At 41.8% G+C, this 21,303-nt stretch overlaps 1 protein-coding gene across 8 annotated transcripts in view; it reads right to left on the bottom strand.

Annotated features, from left to right (window-relative positions):
- FGGY (FGGY carbohydrate kinase domain containing) overlaps positions 1 to 21,303 on the bottom strand; it is a 412,333-nt gene that overhangs the window by 353,567 nt on the left and 37,463 nt on the right. For 7 of the 8 annotated variants that reach the window (XM_059689387.1, XM_059689388.1, XM_059689382.1 and 4 more), the window contains exons 3-4: positions 17,860 to 17,971; positions 9,728 to 9,879 (exon numbers count right to left, since the gene is read on the bottom strand). In XM_059689387.1, coding sequence (XP_059545370.1) covers positions 9,728 to 9,879; positions 17,860 to 17,971 — 264 coding nt within the window. Of the gene's footprint in view, positions 1 to 9,727; positions 9,880 to 17,859; positions 17,972 to 21,303 lie in introns of those variants that run through there. The other variant, XM_059689390.1, reaches the window with a different exon arrangement.

Consider the following 21,303-nt stretch of genomic DNA (forward strand, 5'->3'; position numbering starts at 1 on the left):
CTGTAGCCAAGGGTGGCTCTGGGTGGAAAGGAATGGTAATGCTCCCAACTCCCCCTTCCACCACGGGGAGGAGAAAATTAACCTGCGCTCGGCATGCGGTGGATCTTGACTTTGGAATGGAGCTACTGGAGGGACACACCCAGCCATCAAAAATGCCGTGATAAATGTTCATCCACTCACTCGTTAAAATATTTACTGTTATCAATGTTAAATGCTAAGCTGTATGTGTCCCTAGATGCCAGGTACACACACTATAGTGTGATAAATTCTAAGCAGAGGTAAGGGGAAGATGCCATTGGGGGGAGAGGGTAGGATCCTAATCAATATTCAAGGGAGAAAGTCAAGGAATGCTCCCTGGAGTCTTGAAGAATTGGTATAAGTTTTCCCAAGTGAAGGAAGAAATTATTATAAGTTTTCCAGGCATAAAGAAAAACTGAGCAAAGACCCAGAGGTGTGTGGGCATGATAGCCTTTGAGCCACTGACCAAGAAATGCACCATCTGGAAAGCCGTTCGATTCCTCTCGGCATTCTGCTAGAGGAAAAGGAATGATGGGTTATTTGAAAAGCTTCCCACAGACTGGGTCTCCAATCCAAATGCCTGGAGGGGTCGTGCTGAAAAGGAAATGAGTGAAGCGGGCTGGGTGGGGACTGCTGGGAAATGAAGGACACCTGCCCCTTCTAAAGGGGGCAGGGCCTACTCAGCTCTGGCCAATTCCTGCCGCATGGGAATGTGGGCTCAGGATTGCCAAGTCCTTTTGTTATTTTTTCTAGAGAAGTAGAAAGTCTGAATTTTTATGTATAATTTCTTAGTTTTTAAAATGTTGGAAACTAATTTTAACTTTTTTTTTCAAACACAGGGTGGGTCAAACACAACCCATCTGGGGGCCAGATTCAGCCTCTGGTTTGCCTGCCTGTAACCATGGCACGTGGGAGGAAATGAGTGCCCTTTGAGAGCAGGCAGTGAAGGCCAATGGGTGGAGCCCAGGAGCTGGAGGCAGGCTGGACCTGGTGAGAATCCTGGGTCAACCACTTACATGTTGTGTAGCTTTGGGGAAGCTACTTCAGCCCTCTGGGCCTTCATTTCCTCATCTGTATAATGGGATAAAACTATGCCACTGAGGGTTTTAGAGAAAATACTGCAGATGAAGCCCCCCATATAGTGATTTTTGGGAAAACAAGCCCAAAGGGGGGAAAATCCCATACTAAATAATGAGGAATTGTCAACCAGGAAAGTAGCTATGACTATAAGATTATTTTTTATAGGAAAATATTTTTTAAAAAAAGAATAGTTTATTGATTTTTAGAGAGAAAGAAAGGGAAAGGGAGGGAGGGAAAGAGAGATAAACATCGATGTGAGCGTGCAGCATCAATTGGCTGCCTACTGCACCTCTCTTACCAGGATCGAGCCTGCAACCTTTGGGTGCAGAGGAGGATGCCCAACCAACTTTATTTTTTAATGAAAAGTTGCTGAGAAGTAATAAAAGCATGAGCATGTGCTATAACAGTAGGAAACTATTCCAACCATAGATAGTGTCCCATTATTAATGTTTTTTTTGTATATACAGCCAGTCTTTTATGCTATACTGATAATTTCTTAAAACAAATGCATTTATAAGATTGCACATTCATCCTGCAATTGTTTTCTTTAGCAGTACAGTGTAAACTTATTGTTGCTATACAAATATTTAACATGTACTCAGTAAATAGCAAGAGTGATTTTTTTTTTTTTTAGGTTGTAAAACAGATCGCATCACACCAATGCTTAAAATCCATCAACCATATCCCACTGCTCTTAGAATAGAATCCAAATTCTCACCCATGGCCTCAAGGCTATGCAGGATCTGGCCCCGCCCACTTGCCTCACCCACCTCCTACTACTCTCTGCCTTGCTCAGACCCTCCCAGCCCTGCCAGCTCCTTGGCTGGTCTCACAGGTGCTTTCCTCCCCTCTGTGAATCTGCTGCTCCCTCTTCCTGAAAACCTCATCATTCAGGCCAAACAAAAGCTCCCGAGTGAGAACACTGTAGCCATGCCAAATCTGCTCCTCTGTGTTTTCCCTTCATAGCAAGTTTCCAGAAAATAAAATAGTCTCCTTGTCTATTTTCTGCTCTCTACCCTAGAATCTAAGTTCCCCAAATCCTACCCAGAGCCCTCATCTGTCTTGCTCACCTTGGCATCACCGATGCCCAGCACAGTGCCTATCACAAAGGAGACGCTCAATCTTTGTTTAATGAATAAAATGAACCCACCACCCATTGTTCTTGTCCTCAGATCCTCCTGAAGTCATCACTTACAAGTTTCTCCCTGAACTAGTTTAGTCACACCCTGCAAGGCAAACATTTGAAGTGGCAGGAGATAGAGTGAAATGGTGATGCCCATGCTCTGGATCTGAAATGCCAAGGTTCAAATCTCAGCCTTGCCATATATTAGCTGAGTGACAGCTGCTTAACATCTCCAAGCCCATTTTATCACCTGAAAAAGATGTTACTTCACAGGGTGGTTGTGAGGATTCGATGAGTTAACATGGGTAAAATGCTTAACAAAGGTGCTAGATATATAATAAGCATCACATACACTTTAGCTGTTTTCATCTATTTCCTTGTTGTGTTCTTATTCATTAGTTGATTTATAACTTTCCTCTCCAATCAGACTGTAATTTCTTGAAGGCAGAGACCAATTCTGGATTCCCACAGTGAACTAACTGCACAGGCCCCCATGTGAGGGGAATGGGGCAGAGCTGGGGTATGGCTCTTGATGTGGATCTACTTACATGGTACAAAACTATGAGTACGTCATGCAAATTTTTTGAGCTTCAGTTTCCTCATCTGTGAAAGGAGATAATATCTACCCTATGAGATGGGTATAAAGAGTACATAATGTAATCCTTGTGAAAGAAAATAATTCTGAGGCTGGAGGCAATGATGACTGTTAGAGCAGACAAGCAGAAAGTAGTCGGTAAATTCATCAGCTCTGCAGTTCAATGCTGGCTGCCTCTGGTGTAGGTATTACACATAGGATGTGCATGATTCAAACAAATGAATGACTCTGAAACTATGTCCTGTTCTCTTCTTCTGTCTATTTTCTCTGATTGTCTCTGACAGCCTGCGGTGATTTCAGAAGCTTTCCTTAGCTATTAGTCAAACAGGAAAAACATACCACTCATTACAACCAGCTCCATGAAATAAGATATTCTGGTGTTTAAAATTCTCTCATTTGGTGATAGGATGTTGCTGACATGCCTATCAGTACAGAAAAAAAAAATTTTTAAACACAATGGAAGTTAAAATTAAGCTCCTGTATGAATATGTACTGTATACATCTCCCTAAATTACAATAAGCCCACAAGGCTCAATGTATCCTCATTTACAGCAAAGTGCACTGAGACCCCGAGAAGTTGACTTCGTTTGTCTGAGGTCCCAAAATTGTAAATGGTGCAGCAATATTCGAATTCAAGTGTGTCTGGCTTCTGGTCTTGTACTTTTTCTGTGACTCAACCATGTTGTATCTACCAACGTTCCTCAACATCTTGTATTAGCTCTCATAAATGTAGGTGAGTCATATTAAAGCTATGCATGGAATTTAAAGCCAGAGTAGCTAACAGAAAAAGATTATAGTTTCTATTATATTGCCATTAAAACAAAACAAAATTGGTGTATATCAAATAAAAGATCTTATATTGATCTTTCATAAAGTTTCAAGATTAGAAGAAATCTATGAAAAGAGAATACATGTTACTATAGCATTAGAAAGAATGAAAGAATAAGGCCAGATAAGGCTCTATAAATGAGCTGAGACAAGCCTCTGATTTTACAGAAGGGACAGGAACCAGGCTGTCCTGACCTCTAACAGTTTTCTTTTCAATAGTTCTTACTGCAAAGCACTCAACTAACACCTTCCATAGAGAAGTTATCAAACCACTTCTCTAGGCATCCAAGCTCCCAGGTTCCTCCAAAGAATCTACATATACGTACAGGAAAAGGCACATTAGAAACATTCAGAGAACCCTATACTCATTTTTCCAGCATGTTAGCAGAGAAGCAGAGACTGGAGAGATGGGAGGGGCAGATATATTTCTAAACCCATCAACAAAATCCTCTGACATTCCATCCAGTTGGTTCCAGACCTTTGGAATAAACAATGAAAATCTCAAAACTATAAAATGCTTAGCTTTCTGCTCTGCTGACAGTGGCAAAATGAGGAAATGCATTAAAAGACCATTGGAATATCTCCATGCAGCCTCTACAAGACAGTTAATTATCTTCCATTAACACTGAGCTGTCAGGACTGGCATCAGCCTGTTAACTTTCTTGACCTTCCTCAGTCTGCACCTTGTTACCCCTGCAGTGTTTCGTGTTTATAAAGACAGGAGGCTCCAGCTGCTCCACCTGACAGAACTTAATTTACATTTGGCCTTCATTAAGATGAGAGTCAAAATCATTGAGATCAAATGAAAAAGCCAGACTGCTGGGGGTTATGAAAAATTCAAATGGCATTTTCCCTTTTATCTGACAATTCTTATTAAGGAGACATACATCAACCTGAAGCACAGAAACTTTAAATATAAAGGGCAGGATTAAAATTCCATATTGCAGCACTAGGACCTGAGTGACTTGGCCCAAGAGCTCTGGTGGTCTTAGTACATCACTTCTGCCTTCTGGGAAGTCTGCACTCCTAATTCTGCCCAACTCCCTCTGACACCTGATTTCAGGCAAGGACAAGGAGCACATGAATGACAGCAACACTGAAGTGAGTGTTCAGCTCTGACGCCTCCACCTAGTTCATCCCTCACAGCCAATCAGTCTCAGCGTCCTCCTGATATTATCCCCTAAAGAGTTCTAGAATCTATCTCCTCTGCATCCCACAGTGCCTAATTCAGATCGCATTACTTATCATCTGGAGTACTGCAACAGACCCTCAGTGGGTCACCCTCTTTATATAAAATATATGTTAAGTACCTGTAAATTCCAGGTATTTGATTAGGGGGAGAAACACAGCAAAGAACAAAATGGATAAGGTCTCTATCCTGCTGTGGATTACAATGGTTGGAGGGGCAGGCATTATACAGATCATCATACAATCTGGCATATGATTACAATTTATGAAAGCCACAATGGAGTAAGATGAAGAGTGCAAAGACAAGAGACTTCTGATTTATTTGAGGGTCAAGGCTTTTGTAAGGAGGTGACAATAAAGCTGAGACCTAAAGGATGAGTTACAATCAGTGGTGAGTAGAGGAAAGAAGATTCAGGGGCAGAAGGCACAGCATCACATCATCAAGACCAGGGGTCAGTAAACTTTTTCTCTAATGGTCCAGAGAATAAATATTCTCAGCTTTGCAGATCATACAGTCCCTGTCCCAACTACTCGGCTCTATCACCAGAATGCAAAAGCAGCCACAGACAACACATAGCTGAATGAGGTGGCTGTGTTCCAATAAAACTGTACTTATGGCCACTCACATTTTAATTTCATATAATTTTCACACGTCACAAAATACGTTTCTTCTTTTGATTCTGTTTCAACCACTTGAAAATGTAAAGGTCATTCTTACTAGTAGCTCCCAGGACATCCCAAAACAGGCAGCAGGCCAGATGTGGCCCATGGGCCAAGCCCAAATCAAGAATGACTTAGGAAGAACTGGGTGTGTTTGGGGCACCCTGAGGGCATCCCTGCACATGGCTTAGAGTGAGCAAGGTGAGGGACACCCAGTAAGCACAGAAAAGGGGCAAAAGGACATCACATATCATCTTCTGGCCCATGCTACAAATTTTGGAACTTATCCGAAGAGCAAAGAAAATGTAACAAAGTGCTATAATCTGGGAAGAAAACAAGTTCCTACTTCCCCACACAGTTTCTCACCCCTAATCCAATCTCCTCCACCCTGCCAAAGGGATCAAGAACACTCCCTCCCTTGGCTAAAAACCATCAACCAATCTCTATCACCAAATAAGTCCTTAACAAACTGAGCCCTGGCCTCATTTCCTGCTCCACTCAGGCTCATATCCTGGGACCTACATCCCTTACCATAAATGAACCATAGTCTCTCTCTAGAATCTTTCCTGTCTTCTATATTAGGCAAACCCTCCACTCTTTAGGCTCATGTCTTGAGGCTCATCTCAACTCCTCAAGGTTTCCCTGTGCTTAGGTTTCCCTGTCTCTTTCCTCCACCCACTCCCTCCTTACACCAGTACAGCCCCTCCATTGTCCCCAGTAGACTCTGTGCCCCTCAAGGGAACCACTGAGTCCTCTTTGTGTTCATGCCCCCAATGCCTATCATATTCCTGGAGTATAGCAGGACCTCGTTTAAAATTTGGCAAATTAAGGAATGAATAAAGAGTGAACAAATGACAGCCCAATAAACGCAGCACAGTCTCATGCTCTGACATGAATGTGCAATGGAACAGCTCTACAGAATCTATCTAACTTTCTGTGCCTTGGACTCCCATAAACCTGCCAAAAACTGTTTACTAGCCCAGCTGGCTTGTCTTAGTGGTTGAGCATCAACCTACGGACCAGGAGGTCATGGTTCGTTCCAGGTCAGGGTCATGCCCAGGTTGCAGCCTCGATCTCCAGTGGGGGGTGTGCAGGAGACAGCCAATCAATGATTCTATCTCATCCTTTGTGTTTCTACCTCTCTCTCCCTCTCCCTTCCTCTCTGAAATCAATAAAAAATATACATTTGTTTAAAAAAAACCTGTTTACTGATTCTCTGCAAATGGATGCTTTTCAGGATGCCAGGGCAGAGTCCTTAGCATTGAGAGTGATGTCCTAAGTCTCCAAGAGAACAACATCAGCAACACAAGGGAGCAAGTTAGAAATGCAAATTTTCCCTGCCCACCCCAGGGCTACCAGTCTTCAGTTTAACAAGCTCTCCAACTGATTCATTTACACATTACAGTTTGAGAAGCACTATAAAGTAGCCAGGTTAGGCTTTAAGGAGATGCTAAAAGTGATTTTAGAAATAGCTCTGATTTTCAGTTTGCAACCACAGCTACACCAAAGGGAGTCTCAGCAAGGATTCTTGTGCATGCCTACCAAAAATTAACAATAAATTTTAGAAATTTTTCGAATGGGTTTAAGGTTCAGCCTTCAGGTAATTAAATACAGAATGAAGCAATATTTAGAGCCTTACTCAGAAAATTCTGAAATGGAATTGGCTAGGTGGAGGGATGAATGGATGGATGGTCTTAGGAGGTGACAGTCAATGCTATGCAATCCAGAACTCTCTATGGGCTTTATTGAGTGCATATTGATCTCAAGTGCTCTAAAGTATCCTGAGAGATTCATACTAATGTATATGTAGATCTCCTGGGTATACAGCCCAGAGCTGGCCATGAATAGGTGCTCAATAAGGCCCTGATGGTGCACCAATGACCACTTGCCTGGTCCTTCTCGCTTAATTCCGTACCCCTCTTCCTTACCTGTGGCTAAGAAGGGTGATATATCCACTCCATTTGTTCTCTCGCACCATTTTTGGGGCTGGTTTGAAGGACACCACTGTCCTCATTCCTTGTCCTTCCCTAAGTGGCACCCTTTACAGAGGGTTTTAGTACCATGAGACAGAAGTGGATGACCGGGGTTTGGAGCTCAGTAGACATGGGTTGAAATTCTGGCTCTACCATCTGTTTGGGAAAGGCATTTAACCCTCCCTCTCAGCCTCAGTGGCCCATACACTCTACCAGGCACAGCTTGTTAGGAGAGCACGAGTTAATGCTACAGAATACAGAGTGTGGGGCAGTGAAGAGTTGTTCTAGATCAGGGGTCCTCAAACTTTTTAAACAGGGGGCCAGTTCACTCTCCCTCAGACCGTTGGAGGGCCGGACTATAGTTTAAAAAAAAAACTATGAACAAATTCCTATGCACACTGCACATATCTTATTTTGAAGTAAGAAAAACAAATGTTTTCGGCGGGCTGCATGTGGCCCGCGGGCCGTAGTTTGAGGACCCCTGTTCTAGATTCTGATTTGTATTTCAGCATATGTTTGGATCAGGTTTTCAAACTTTACAGATAGAAAAAGTGACATCTGGGATGAGAATCGCTCCACCCAACATCACACAATGTGACATTAGTCGAGAAAAATCAGGATCCTGAAAGCCCCAACACCTAAGACACCCTGTAGCTTTTGAACTGCAGCGACTATAAAAGCCTTTCTAGAAATTAAAACTCACAAAACAGTTAAATATACAAAGTAGATAACAAGCCAAGCCTACCCAGATTTTTTTTTATTTTATTATTGATTTCAGAGAAGAAGAGAAAGGGAGGGAGAGTTATTGATCAGCTGCCTCCTGCATGCCCCACACTGGGGATCGATCCTGCAACCCGGGCATATGCCTTTGACTGGTGATCAAACCGAGATCTCCTAGTTTTTAGGTGGACCCTCAACCACTGCGCCACACTGGCCAGGCATACTTGGATTACTGATGTCCTTTTTGCTTATCTCCCTTCTGCCCCATGGTGACAGCCCAGGAACACCCTCTCAGCACCCTTAAACTTCCCCCTTCCCCATGTACATTTTGAGTAATCGAAAATGCAGCCCACCTGCAACCTCAGAGCCACTGAATAAATCATGCCAGGTCTTACTCTTTGGATGGATTCTCTCCCTGTCAGGCCACCTAGGGGTTTTCTAGTCCAGAGGTTCCCAGAGGACTTGAACTTTCTCACACATCCATCTCTAATGGGAATCATTAAGCTGACATCACCACTCTCCACACTTCATAAAGGATCCTAACATCTGGAAAAGGGAACCACCTGCAACTGCTTCGACCAGAGATCACTGTATCACTCAAGGGCATGAAAATGCAAGTGCAGGAGAGATGAGAGAGGAATTCCCCAAAATGCCACCAAGGCCAGAGATTACACATCTGGGGATAAGGGTGTATAGAGAAAGAAGATTCTGGTCAGAAGATCTGGACTTAAATCCCAGCTCTGCCACTTTCTAATTGGAATGGTAATTAACCTCTCTGAACTTCAACTGGGTACTGGATATTCAGAGAATCAATTTCGGAGTCAGCCATTATTAGGTTCAAATCCTGGCTCTGTCACTTGGGTGAGTTGATAAATCTCTATTAGCTTTAGCTTTCTCCTTTACAAAACACACACCAATAAAATAAAAATAATATAAAATAAAATAAAATATAAATATAAAATAAATAAAATAAAATAAAATAAACCCTTCTTCAGGATTGCTGTTGGGATTCAAAGAGATCATCTGGGTTAAACACTTATCACAGTGCCTTCCATGAGTTAAACACATAAAAACAAGAGTCACTTAACTGCGAACTAATCAATAAAATGGGGTCAACCTTCCTCAGGGAGTTGCTGGGGAAAATCAAACATAACGGACTGTGGCAGGGTGCCTGGTACAGACAAATCCACAGTGAATGGGATCCTCTACTATTACAGTTGACCTCTTAACAACACAGGTCTGAATTGTGTGGATTTTTTTCAATAAGCATGTACAGTACTGTAAGTGTATCTTCTCTGCTTTATGATTTCCTTAATAACATTTTGTTTTATCTAGCTTACTTTACTGTAAGAATACAGTATATAATACATATACAATATATGTGTTAATCAACTATTTATGTTTTCAGTACTTACGTATATAAAAGGCCATTAGTATTGATGTTTTGGGAGACTTGAGAGTTACAGGCTTTCATAGGGTGTTGGCACTGTTCACTGTTCAAGGGTCCACTGTATTGGTATCCCCTCAACTCCATGCACTCACCTCTTTCAGCCACAGAAGCTTTGGGGCCTGCATTTCCACAGACATCACGCCCCCAACGTACTGCAAGACGCTGTGTTTGGTGTTGTTGATCCTGTGCACCTGACTGACGGCTCGGTGGTCCAGCCACATGATGATGTTCCGATGGGAATCCCCTAGCAGAAACAGAGTGATGAAGACACATGTATGTTATCATCCTTCTAAGTCAAGGGCTACTATGGATTCCCAGGGGTAAAGAGCTACACCACTTTTATAATTTCCCCCATCAGCAAGGAACAAGGGGAAGGATCACCACCAGGCTGAGCTGACCACTCTACCCAACCTTGGCTTTCCCTTCAAGAGATGCGTCCTTTGACTAAAGCACCCAGAGTTAACCGTCTACACTAAAACCAGTCAAGCTCCCCCAACCAATTCTACCAGCATCATTCTTTCTCAAGTTCCTCCTTTCCTTTCTTATCCCTTCTGTTCTGGAAAAACTTTTCTGGGTATATAGATATTCAGAAAAACAGCCGGTGAAATAAGCCCAAAACAATACTTTGGCTGTTTAAGGTCTGTCTCCTTTAAATGTGGACAAATATTTCAATGGTATAATACATTTAATATAATACATCTATACAATGGCTCTGATCTGCTTAGATTCCCACTTCTAGTCACTGTAATTAAAACCATTTTTTAAAATAAGTTGTTTCCCTCACTCCGTTGGTTTACTGGGTGGAGTGGGAAGCACACAAATTTTGGAGTCAAGCAGACCTAATGGCAAATGCTTCCTCAGTTATAAGCAGAGATGTACAGAGAAACTTATTGAACTTTTCTTAGCCTCAGTATTTTCATCCATAAAATGGGGGTAACAATACCTAATACCATATAGGGATTAATAATGTACATAAAGAATATATATAGCAAGCACCTGTCACATAGTAGGCCCTCAGAAGAAGTAAGTCACAAAGAATAGAATTTAAAACCAACTGGAAAAGGAGCATATCCTCTCACACGCTACTGTCTCGCACCACAGAGGAGCTGACTGTCCCCTCCTCCCTTCTCCAGCCTGGTAATTTAGCATTACTGATGGGCAAGCCACTCAGTACTCTTGACAGCCCTCTACTTCCTCAGAAGGCAAAATGCAGAGAACAGCAGTGACTATACCTGGGAAATTGTAAGAAGGAAAGGTAAAAGGGGACCCAATAGTAATTAAGCCAGACACTCTCACACATGATTTTATTTAATGGCAAAATAATTGCAGCAACTACATATGTAACTTTGCTAATAGCAAATGTTTAAAAAGCTCAGTGTGTGAGTGTTTGTGTGTGACTCAAGCCCTGTGCTAAAGATTTTACAAAAAAAAAACAAAAACATCTCATTTAAGTCTCAAAACAATCCCCTGATCTCGGTCGCTTTCCATAATGACCTGACTCTGAAGTTGAGCACGTGCCTATTATCTCACAGCTGGGAAAAGCATGAAGGGTGCTTTGAGAACAGATCACCTGTGCAGAGAAGGGATACATAAATTGGTAAAATGGATAAACTTGAGTTCCACATATCAACAATGGTAATGATACCAGCTGGGTATTTTTAAACATGATATATATTGTTTGTTGTTTCGGGTATGTACTTGTGTGGTCAAAGCACAGAAACGTGTCTGTGAACATCAACCACAGTAGAATGGTCACCTGCTGGGCAAAAGATGTGGGAGGGAGAAGGCACAGGTTGGAGGTTTGAGGAGTTCTTCCCTTTCAAACAAAAAAGGACTTGAGGCAAATATGGCCACATTTCATCTGTTTATTCTTAGTAGTGGGTACATAGGAGGCTGTTATTTATTTTCCATAAGTTTAAAAAGAAAATTTTTAACTTACCAAAAAAAAAAAAAAAGACAACCAAAAATAATATGTAAATTAGGTCATCATCATCATAAGGAGGCCAGGGCTCAGTCACTGGGCTGCTTGCCTGGAGAGATTTGGGGCTCCACGAAAGCTCCTCAAAAACCAGTAATACTTCGAAAGTAAAAGAAAGGACATAAGACCTTCCGTAGGCATGCCCCAGATTCGCAAAATGATTCTACTGTACAAGGTCTGGCTCTCAGTCCTGGTTGCACACTGCAATCCCTAGATAGCTTTAGAGATACGGATGTCCTGGTCCCATTCTAGACCTGCCATCAAATCAGAATGTGGGAATGTGGGCGTGCACACGTGCACACACACACAGACATGCACATGTGTGTGGGTGTATGATATCAGTGTGGCTTCTTAAATATGGTATAGGATGTGTCTGGTGCTGCTGGAAGACAAAACACCTGTTGCTAAACTTTCAGCTATAAAGAACCAATCAGCCCTGGCCGGTGTGGCTCAGTTGGCTGGGCCTCCTCGTCCCCTGCACCGAGAAGTCATCTGTTCTATTCCCAGTCAGGGTACATGCTGGGATTGCGGGCTTGATCGCCAGTAGGAGGCATGCAGATGGCAGCCGATCAATGTTTCTCCCCCTTTCCCTTCATCTCTCTCTCTCTAAAATCAATAAAAACCTTTTTTTTTCAAGAAAACCAATCAGCTAGCACTGCCTTTACATGAAAGGCTCTCAACATGCAGTCAGAATGACACAATGAGAACTGCGTGGGCTCAAGTACTTTATTGTATTATGATTATTAACTTTTACTTTTAGGCAAAAACTGGCAAGTTAATCATTTTTCAGTTCTTGAAGAAAACCACAAATAATGACTGCATTAAAAATTCATTTAGTCTTTTGTTGAGCATCTACTATATGCCAGGCACAGTGCTGGGATGCCAAGAAGAATGGGCCACAGACCCTGCCTTTACGAAGCATGTGGTGTGTTGACTGCCAGAATAGAAGTGACAGACGTGGGAAACAGAGGAGGAGGAGCAGATGCACTAGGTTAGCTGAGCCTGAGGCTGTACAGAGAGCTCCCAAGAGGCAAAAAAGCTTTAATTCAGTTGGTTAGCCAGGTGAAAGAGTAAGAAAGGAGGCTCTACACCAGGAGTCCTCAAACTTTTTAAACAAGGGGCCAGTTCACTGTCCCTCAGACCGTTGCAGGGCCGGACTATAGTTTAAAAAAAAACTATGAACAAATTCTTATGCACACAGCGGTGGCAAAAACACCCGGGAGGCCGGATAAATGTTTTCGGCGGGCCGCATGTGGCCCGTGGGCCGTAGTTTGAGGACCCCTGCTCTACACAAACTGAGCCTAGACCCAGAAAGCTCTTGTATAAGAGAACTGGGGGCGGTTTGCTAGAGCAGCCTGTGGGTCACCTCAGGCATGCCCCATTCTACTGCACTTCGCCTTACTGCACCTGGTAGATACTGCGTGTTTACAAATTGAAGATAAGATCCTCCACCAGCAAAGAGATTACAACTCACTGAAGGCTCAGATGACAGTCAGCAATTTTTAGCAATAAAGCGTTTTTTTAACTAAGGTATGGACATTGTTGTTGTTTTTTATATCATACTAGTGCATACTTAACAGACTACAGCATAGTATAAACATAACTTTTCTATACACTGGGAAATTCATGTGACTCACTTCACTGCCATAGTCACTTTATTGAGTGGTCCGCAACCAAACCTGCAATAGCTCCCACTATGCCTGTAGCCAGTTTACCAATGAGCAGATTATTTATCCATGTATGCGTTCAATTAATATTTTGAATACCTTATGTTCCAGGCATACTTGAGGGGAGAAAATTAGTATGAATCAGCAAACACATCTAAGTATTAGGTGTCTGTTGCAGAGTAGCCTAGGTAGTAACTCCTTCCCAGGCCCCTTGGTTGCCCTCCTTCCCAAGAGCTCTTACTTATAGCTGGGATGTCCCAACCACAGTTATGCCTTCAGCTTGATGGGCCACAGAGGGAGGAAGCGGGCACCAATGCACCACTGTCTAACCGAGGAAGCAGGCAGCCACAGTACCACTGTCCAACCCAGGGGCTCTTCTGGTCTTCAAAGGTTAAACAAGAACGACCTACCAATGAGACTATTTCACCAGATAACAACAATTTGTATTCTTAAACTACTGTACTGAATATATTTGGGTTTTTGGATTTTTTGGTGGTTTTTTGTTGTTGTTTTGTTTTGTTTGTGGTTGACATCTAATGATGCTAACAGTTTTGCCCATTTTGTAGGTTTGATTTTTTTAAATATATATTTTTATTGACTTCAGAGAGGAAGGGAGAGGGAGAAAGAGTTAGAAATATCAATGAGAGAGAATCATTGATCGGCTGTCAACTGCATGCCCCCTCCTGGGGATCGAGCTCGCAACCCAGGCATGTGCCCTTGACCCGGAATTGAACCCAGGACCCTTCAGTCCACAGGCCGAAGCTCTATCCACTGAGCCAAACCAGCTAGGTCTATAGGTTTGATTTTAATGGTGATGGTTAATTTCCTGACTCCACTCCCTGCTCCTCACAGTTACTCCAGTTAACCAATCAAGAATTGGTCACTGCAGCCCAGCGGCATGGCTCAGTGGTTAAGCATTGACCTATAGAACCAGAAGGTCACGGTTTGATTCCCTGCCAGGGTATATGCCCAGGTTTCAGGCTTGATCCCCAGTGTAGGATGTGCAGGAGGAAGCCAATCAATGACTATCATCATTGATGTTTCTATCTCTTTCTCCCTCTTCCTTCCTCTCTGGAATCAATAAAAAATGTATTAAAAAAAAAAAGAGTTGGTCACTGTCATGTAGGTAGCAGCAGTCGTTAAAGAACCTTTAAACCACCTTTAAAATTCTAATTTCATTTTCTAACACAGGATAATCTATTTCAGATAAAATCTAACCTTAATAGAACCTGTTGAAAGGCAAGAAACTGGTGAGGGGCACCTGCAGCTGGATGCATTTGATGAATGGGTACATCTTAACCTTTTAGGTGAAATATAATTTTTTCAACACTTACACAATTAGGGGTGCAACCTAGCTACCCTTGTAATAGAAAGTTTGTTAACAGGAGGCAATTCTACCTACAATGAGAAAACTGATGGCATCCAGAGAGGGCAGGTATTTAAGCAGATGTGACAGGGAACTCTCATCTGCCACTTCACTGTTTTTGTTCCTGATGTTTTAACTGTCCATTCATCTGTGCCCAGTGATTCTGCAATACTAGAATTACTGAGGGAACTTCAAATATGCTGATGCCCTACGCTAGCACTAAGCCAACTGAATACAAATTTGGGGGGTTAGACTCATGAATATACAGCCAGTGTTTTAAAAACAACATGTGTTTTTGGCAGGTTAGAAGGTATGTGTCCTTGGAACTCTTTTTGTTGTTGTTGTAATCCTCATCCAAGGATTTTTAGAGAGAGTGGAAGGGAAGGGGAGAGACAGAGAGAAAGAAATATCAATGTGCGAGAGACATATTGATTGGTTGCCTCCTGCACACTCCCAGACCAGGGCCAGAGATCCACCCTGCAATCAAGGTACGTGTCCTTTACCAGAATCAAACCCACGACCCTTCAGTCTGTGGGCCAACACTTCAACCACTGAGTCAAACCAGCTAAGGCCCTTGAAACTTTTAACATCTAAAACCCCACCCCAAATAAGAATTCCCCCTAGAGCAGCGGTTCTCAACTGGTGGGTCGCGACCCCTTTGGTGGTCAAACGACCCTTTCACAGGGGTCGCCTAAGACCATTGGAAAACATATATATAATTACATATGGTTTTTGTGATTAATCACTATGCTTTAATTATGTTCAATTTGTAACAATGAAATTGGGGGTCACCACAACATGAGGAACTGTATTAAAGGGTCGCGGCATTAGGAAGGTTGAGAATCACTGTTCTAGAGCTTCCTTAACAGGCGATCACCTGACCTGGACCTAAAGCCATTAAGGGAAGTGCAGACAGCCTACCAGCATGGCTGGACACATGTCATAATTGGAGAGTGCCTACTGCAGCTGAGCTGAGGTCTGTTGGTTCAGCCCCATCCTTCAGTCTCTGCTTTCAGACAAATGCAACTGAGCCAGTAAAAGAACAAAGACACCCCATAATCATCTTTGAAGCCCCAGCACTTAATAACAGGGGTTGGCACAAAATAGGTGCTAATAAGTATTGCAAGAAGGAGAAGTGTGTGTGTGCGTGTGCGCGTGCACGCGCGTGTGCAAAAAGGTCATCATTACTCCTGTGCTCTAGCTATGATCCGGGATCTGCCTGACTCCAATCCCTTGGTGTCCCAGTGTACCCCAGTATCCACAGCCACCAATGCAGAAAGACGTTGCTACAGCAGTATCTACTACTAAGGGTTCTTAAACATAATCCAGCCCAAAACATGTCTGTGATGGCTACCTTGGCAACAACTGATTGACAACACCTAGAACCACATTCCTTTAGATGCAGTTTCTGCTGCATCATAATCTCCACCACTCCCAAATGATCTCTGCTCCTTAAAAAGTTATGTATCTGGCCCTAGGTCAGTCAGTTGGAGATTCATCCCATGCCGGGAGCCGGTCCATCCTTGCTGTTTCAAGGGACCTGGCATATATGGCATACGGTTCTTAATATGTTTGCTCACCTTCTTGGCACTGTGTTTTAACCAAGGTCACCTCTCCGAGAAAGGTTGAATCCCCAGGTAGGGATTTTCCCCTGAAGTTAGGGAGGGAATAAAACCCCTCAACTAAGTGCCAGGCGGGTAATTAATCCCTTTAACTACGAACAATCATGCTTAAACTACATAATCTTTTCTCCCTGGAATGGAGATAAGAAACGCCCTAACCTTTGTAATAGAGATTGATAGGATTGAATCAACTGGTATAAATACAGTTGTAACAAGACAGAAACACTCAGAACTCAGAACACAGAACTAAGGACACAGGGCTTGGAAGACAGGACCAAGAGAGACAGAGCCTAGGCACAGAACCTACACAGAACGTTCTCTAGAGACAGAAGAACTTCGCTGGCGAGAGCATGCTGGAGGATCCTGGACAGGGACTGGCCTCGGAGCCTGGAGGCAGAGCCTGGCGAGAGAGCATGGCAGGGGATCCTGGACTGAACCTGACTGCGGAGATTGGCAGGAGAGCCTGACTAGAACCTGGTGACTGAACCTGACTGGAGTACCTGGACAGAACCTCTCTGGAGATCCAGACCAGAACTTGGCTGGAGATCCTGGCTAGAGATCCTGGCTAGGCTGCTGATCAACTGAACACTGTCTCCGTGTCCTTCCTTCTTCGCCGACTCCTTCTACACCTTTGGGAACCCCTGGACCTGCTGGGGTTGGACCCCGGCAATCCCATACACCAAAAGGTTGCAGATTCCATTCCCAGTCAGGGCACATACCTAGGTTACAGGTTCAATCCCCCGTCAGGGTACATGTGGGAAGCAACCGATCGATGTTTCTCACATCGATGTTTCTCTCTCTCCCTTCCTCTCTCTAAAATCAATAAAAACATATCCTCAGGTGAGGCTTAAAAAAAAAACAAAGTTAAATATCAGTTGCAGTTTATCATCATGCATTACCTACCTGCCCACTGTAGACTTCTGGGTTTCAATGTCAGGGCTAGGGCTAATGACAGAAATTCCCCAAAGGGGACACATCCTCACTCCCTGTGAAAAATTTCTGAGGGTAAACCCAAGCGACACTTTACATTTGTGGAGTCACAACCTCATTAGAACAATCTCATTAAATGGGAATGTCCTCTGGTCTGGCCATTGAAAACAGAGGCCATCTGTTCCCAGTTTCTGTGTGATACATGGTCCTGTCTGCCTTGTTCTAGTTCCTTTAAATGGACTTGGTTTATCCACTCAAATGAATGTTGTATAGGAGATGCATATGCAAAACAACTACAGACACTGGCTCTCTTCTAAAAAAAAACCACCCAGACCACTTGTCAGTTTCAAGGCTACCCACTCTGCGCTAATAATGGGTCCATGTCCTTCTCTCATCAAGCTCTCCACTGTGGCTCTTGTGCTTTATGGAGCCAAGTCTCTCCAGAATCCAGGCCTCTGATGCCACCCTACTCTGGCCAAATGCTATTCAAGCTTTGAACCTCCAGGACATGATTACCGGCATCTATGCTTCTCCTCTAAGTCTCACTTTCACTGGTACGAGGCCTGTGACCTCATGTCCCACCTGGGCCCTTTGGATTATTCAGCCAAGTCTGTGCCAGCATGTTTCCCACCCCCAGGGAAAGAGAGAGGAATGGTCCTACCTTCATGGTTTACTGGCAAAGGACGAAACTGCTTATCCAAAACAACCAGAGAACACGTGGCATCAAACCCAAGCCCTCGGATTTGGTTTAAATTGATCCCTTGTACAACTTTCTGTTTTAAAAGAAAAACAAGAATAAAAATTACAATGCAAGGCTTTTTTAAAAGTGAAAGGAAATTATGACTAGAAGAAAGTGAACCATAGGAAAAAAATATTTACAACATAAAATGGATAAAAGTTCAACGTTAGAAGAATTTATAAATAAATAAGAGAAAGATAACCAATCTAACTGGAAATTAAGGAAAGGGCATGACACATCACTTCCTAAAATATAAAGAAATAGTCAAAGAGTATATAGAAATACTCCCAACTCCATTCCAAATCAATAAAATATAAAACATACCAAATTAAAATATACCACTCTTTGCTTTTCACATTGGCAAAAATGTAAAAGATTAATAGCATATCATAGTGGCCAGATATGGATATATGGACCTTCTAATGTAGTACAGATTTTGAAAAATAATTTTATAGTATTTGTTAAAATGTAAGACATGCATTACTTTTGGCCCAGCAGTGCCACTTCTAGGAATGTATCTTAGCAAATTATTAGCATAAGCAAAGAAAGTCATGTGTAGATAAAGGTTAACTGCAGCATTGCTTAAGAATGTATTTAATAATTAGAAAAACTATTTTTTATTAAATAGATTATGGTACATCTGTAAAAGGAAATACTCTACAATAACTAAAAAGAAAGAGTTAGAGAAGCAATTTCTGGGTATGGTGCTATGAATAGGTCAGCAAATCCTCTTAACAAAATAAAAGTATAAAACTGAGGGTAAAAATCATCAAAAACAACCATTTGCACCTGGCCAGTGTTGCTCAGTGGTTGAGCATTGACCCATGAACCAGGTCATGGGTTTGATTCCTGGTCAGGGCACATGCCTGAGTTGCACGCTTGATTCAAAGAAAGGGAAGTACAGGAGGCAGCCAATCAATGATGTTTCTATATCTCTATCCCTCTCTCTTCCTCTCTCTCTAAAAATTAATAAAAACATATAAAAACAACAAGATCCATTTGGGGGGCTATAGAAATTGACCAAAGTCGCATGACAAATTTTAATGCATTCATTCTTGAAAAATCAAAATTGTTCTTAAAAGATTATCACCAAAAAACTTAAACTCTAGGACCAGATGGTTTCACTGAGAAATTACACACAAAAAAATAATTTTAAGGGAAAAAACAATATTAATCCTACACAAATTTGTTCAGGATATGGTAAAAGAGGGAACATTTTCCAATACATTTTACATGGCCAGTATTATCAAGCCCACCCCCCCCCCAAAAAAAATAAAGAAATAAGAAAAAGGACACTATAGATCAATAACTGGCATGAACATAGCTATAAAAATCCTTAACAAAATATTAAGAAACTAGCCGAAACCGGTTTGGCTCAGTGGATAGAGCGTCGGCCTGGGGACTGAAGGGTCCCGGGTTCGATTCTGGTCAAGGGCATGTACCTTGGTTGTGGGCACATCCCCAGTAGGAGATGTGCAGGAGGCAGCTGATCGATGTTTCTCTCTCATCTGTTTCTAACATTCTATCTCTCTCCCTTCCTCTCTGTAAAAAAATCAATAAAATATATTTAAAAAAATATTAAGAAACTAATTTTGCAATATATTGAACAGCATTATACACCAAGATTATATAAGGTTACCCTAGGACAGTGGTCGGCAAACTCATTAGTCAACAGAGCCAAATATCAACAGTACAACGATTGAAATTTCTTTTGAGAGCCAAATTTTTTAAAATTAAACTATATAGGTAGGTACATTGTTATTAACTTAATTAGGGTACTCCTAAGGCTTAGGAAGAGCCACACTCAAGGGGCCAAAGAGCCACATGTGGCTCACGAGCCGCAGTTTGCCAACCACGGCCCTAGGAATGCAAGAGTAGTTTAATATCCATAAATCAATTAATGTATTACAAAATTAACAGAATAAAGCACAAATAAATATCAAATGATCACCTCAACAGATGCAGAAAAAGAAAGAAAACAGAACACTCAATAAGCCAGGAAAAAAGAAAACTTCCAAAATCTGATAGAAAGCATCTATAGGAACCTGCAGCTACAATCACACTTCATGGCATGGCAAAATGATCCCCCCCCCCCAATATAAAAAAAGAAAGGATATACTCTTTCTTCACTTCTACTCAATCTTGAAGTAGAGGTTCTAGCCAATGCAGTCAGGCAAGAAAAAGAAATGTGAAGCATATGGATTGAAAAGAAATGTTAAAGTATCTTTTATTGCAGATGATATGATTTCAGGTGACGAAAATCCTAAGGAATCTACAAAAACAAAAAAACACACACACACAAAAAAAAAACACACAAAGAACACACACACACACACAAATTAAAAAGCTACTAAAACTAATAGGCAAGCTTAGTAAAATCATAGGAAAAAAGACTAAAATATAAAAATCAATGGTATTTCTATGTAATAGTAACTAAGTTATCAAAATTGAAATTAAGAAAACAATTCCAGCCCTAACCAGTTTGGCCCAGTGGATAGAGTGTCAGCCCACAGACTGAAGAGTCTCAGGTACCTTGGTTGTGGGCTTGATCCCCAGTAGGGGGTGAGCAGGAGGCAGCTGATTGGTGTTTCTCTTTCATCTATGGTCTAACTCTCTATCCCTCTCCCTTACTCTCTGTAAAAAGTCAATAAAAATATATTTTTTAAAAAATTCCACTCACAATAGCATCAAAAAAATAAAACATTCAGGAATAAATTAAGATAAGTTCTATGCCTACACCCTACAAACTATAAAGCATTGCTAGAAAAAAAATACCCTACTAGTTGGAGAAATATGGGGGATATTCATGAAATGGAAAATTCAACATCGTTAAAATGATAATCTCAAATTAGTCTACAGATTCTACACAACTCCTATTAAAATCCCAGCAGATTATTTTTAGAAACTGACAAACTGCTTCTAACACATAGAAATGTAAAGGACATAAATGAGCTAAACACTTTTGAAAGAAAGAACAAAGTTGGAGAACTTATGTTACCTGATTTCAAAACTTACTAGAAAGCTACCATTACCAAGTCAGTGTGGTACTGGCATAAGGATAAATTTATAGATTAATGGAACAGAAAAGCAATCTAAGAAACAAACCCAAAATGTAATGGTCAATTGGTATTGGATAAAGGAGCCAAAACAATTCAATGAGGGCAAAGACAGTCTGTTTGGCAATGGTGGTAGAACAACTAAAGGCCCATATGATATGAACAAAAAAAGAAGGACTTAGCTCATACCATATACAAAAATTAACTCAACATGTATCATATTCCTAAATGTAAGAATCCTATATAATAAAAGCTTAATATGCTAAGTGTCCAGTCATCTGGTAACCAGTCAACTGTTCAACCAATCAAA

This window comes from Myotis daubentonii, chromosome 3 (assembly GCF_963259705.1).
Source record: "Myotis daubentonii chromosome 3, mMyoDau2.1, whole genome shotgun sequence".
Lineage (NCBI taxonomy): Eukaryota > Metazoa > Chordata > Mammalia > Chiroptera > Vespertilionidae > Myotis > Myotis daubentonii.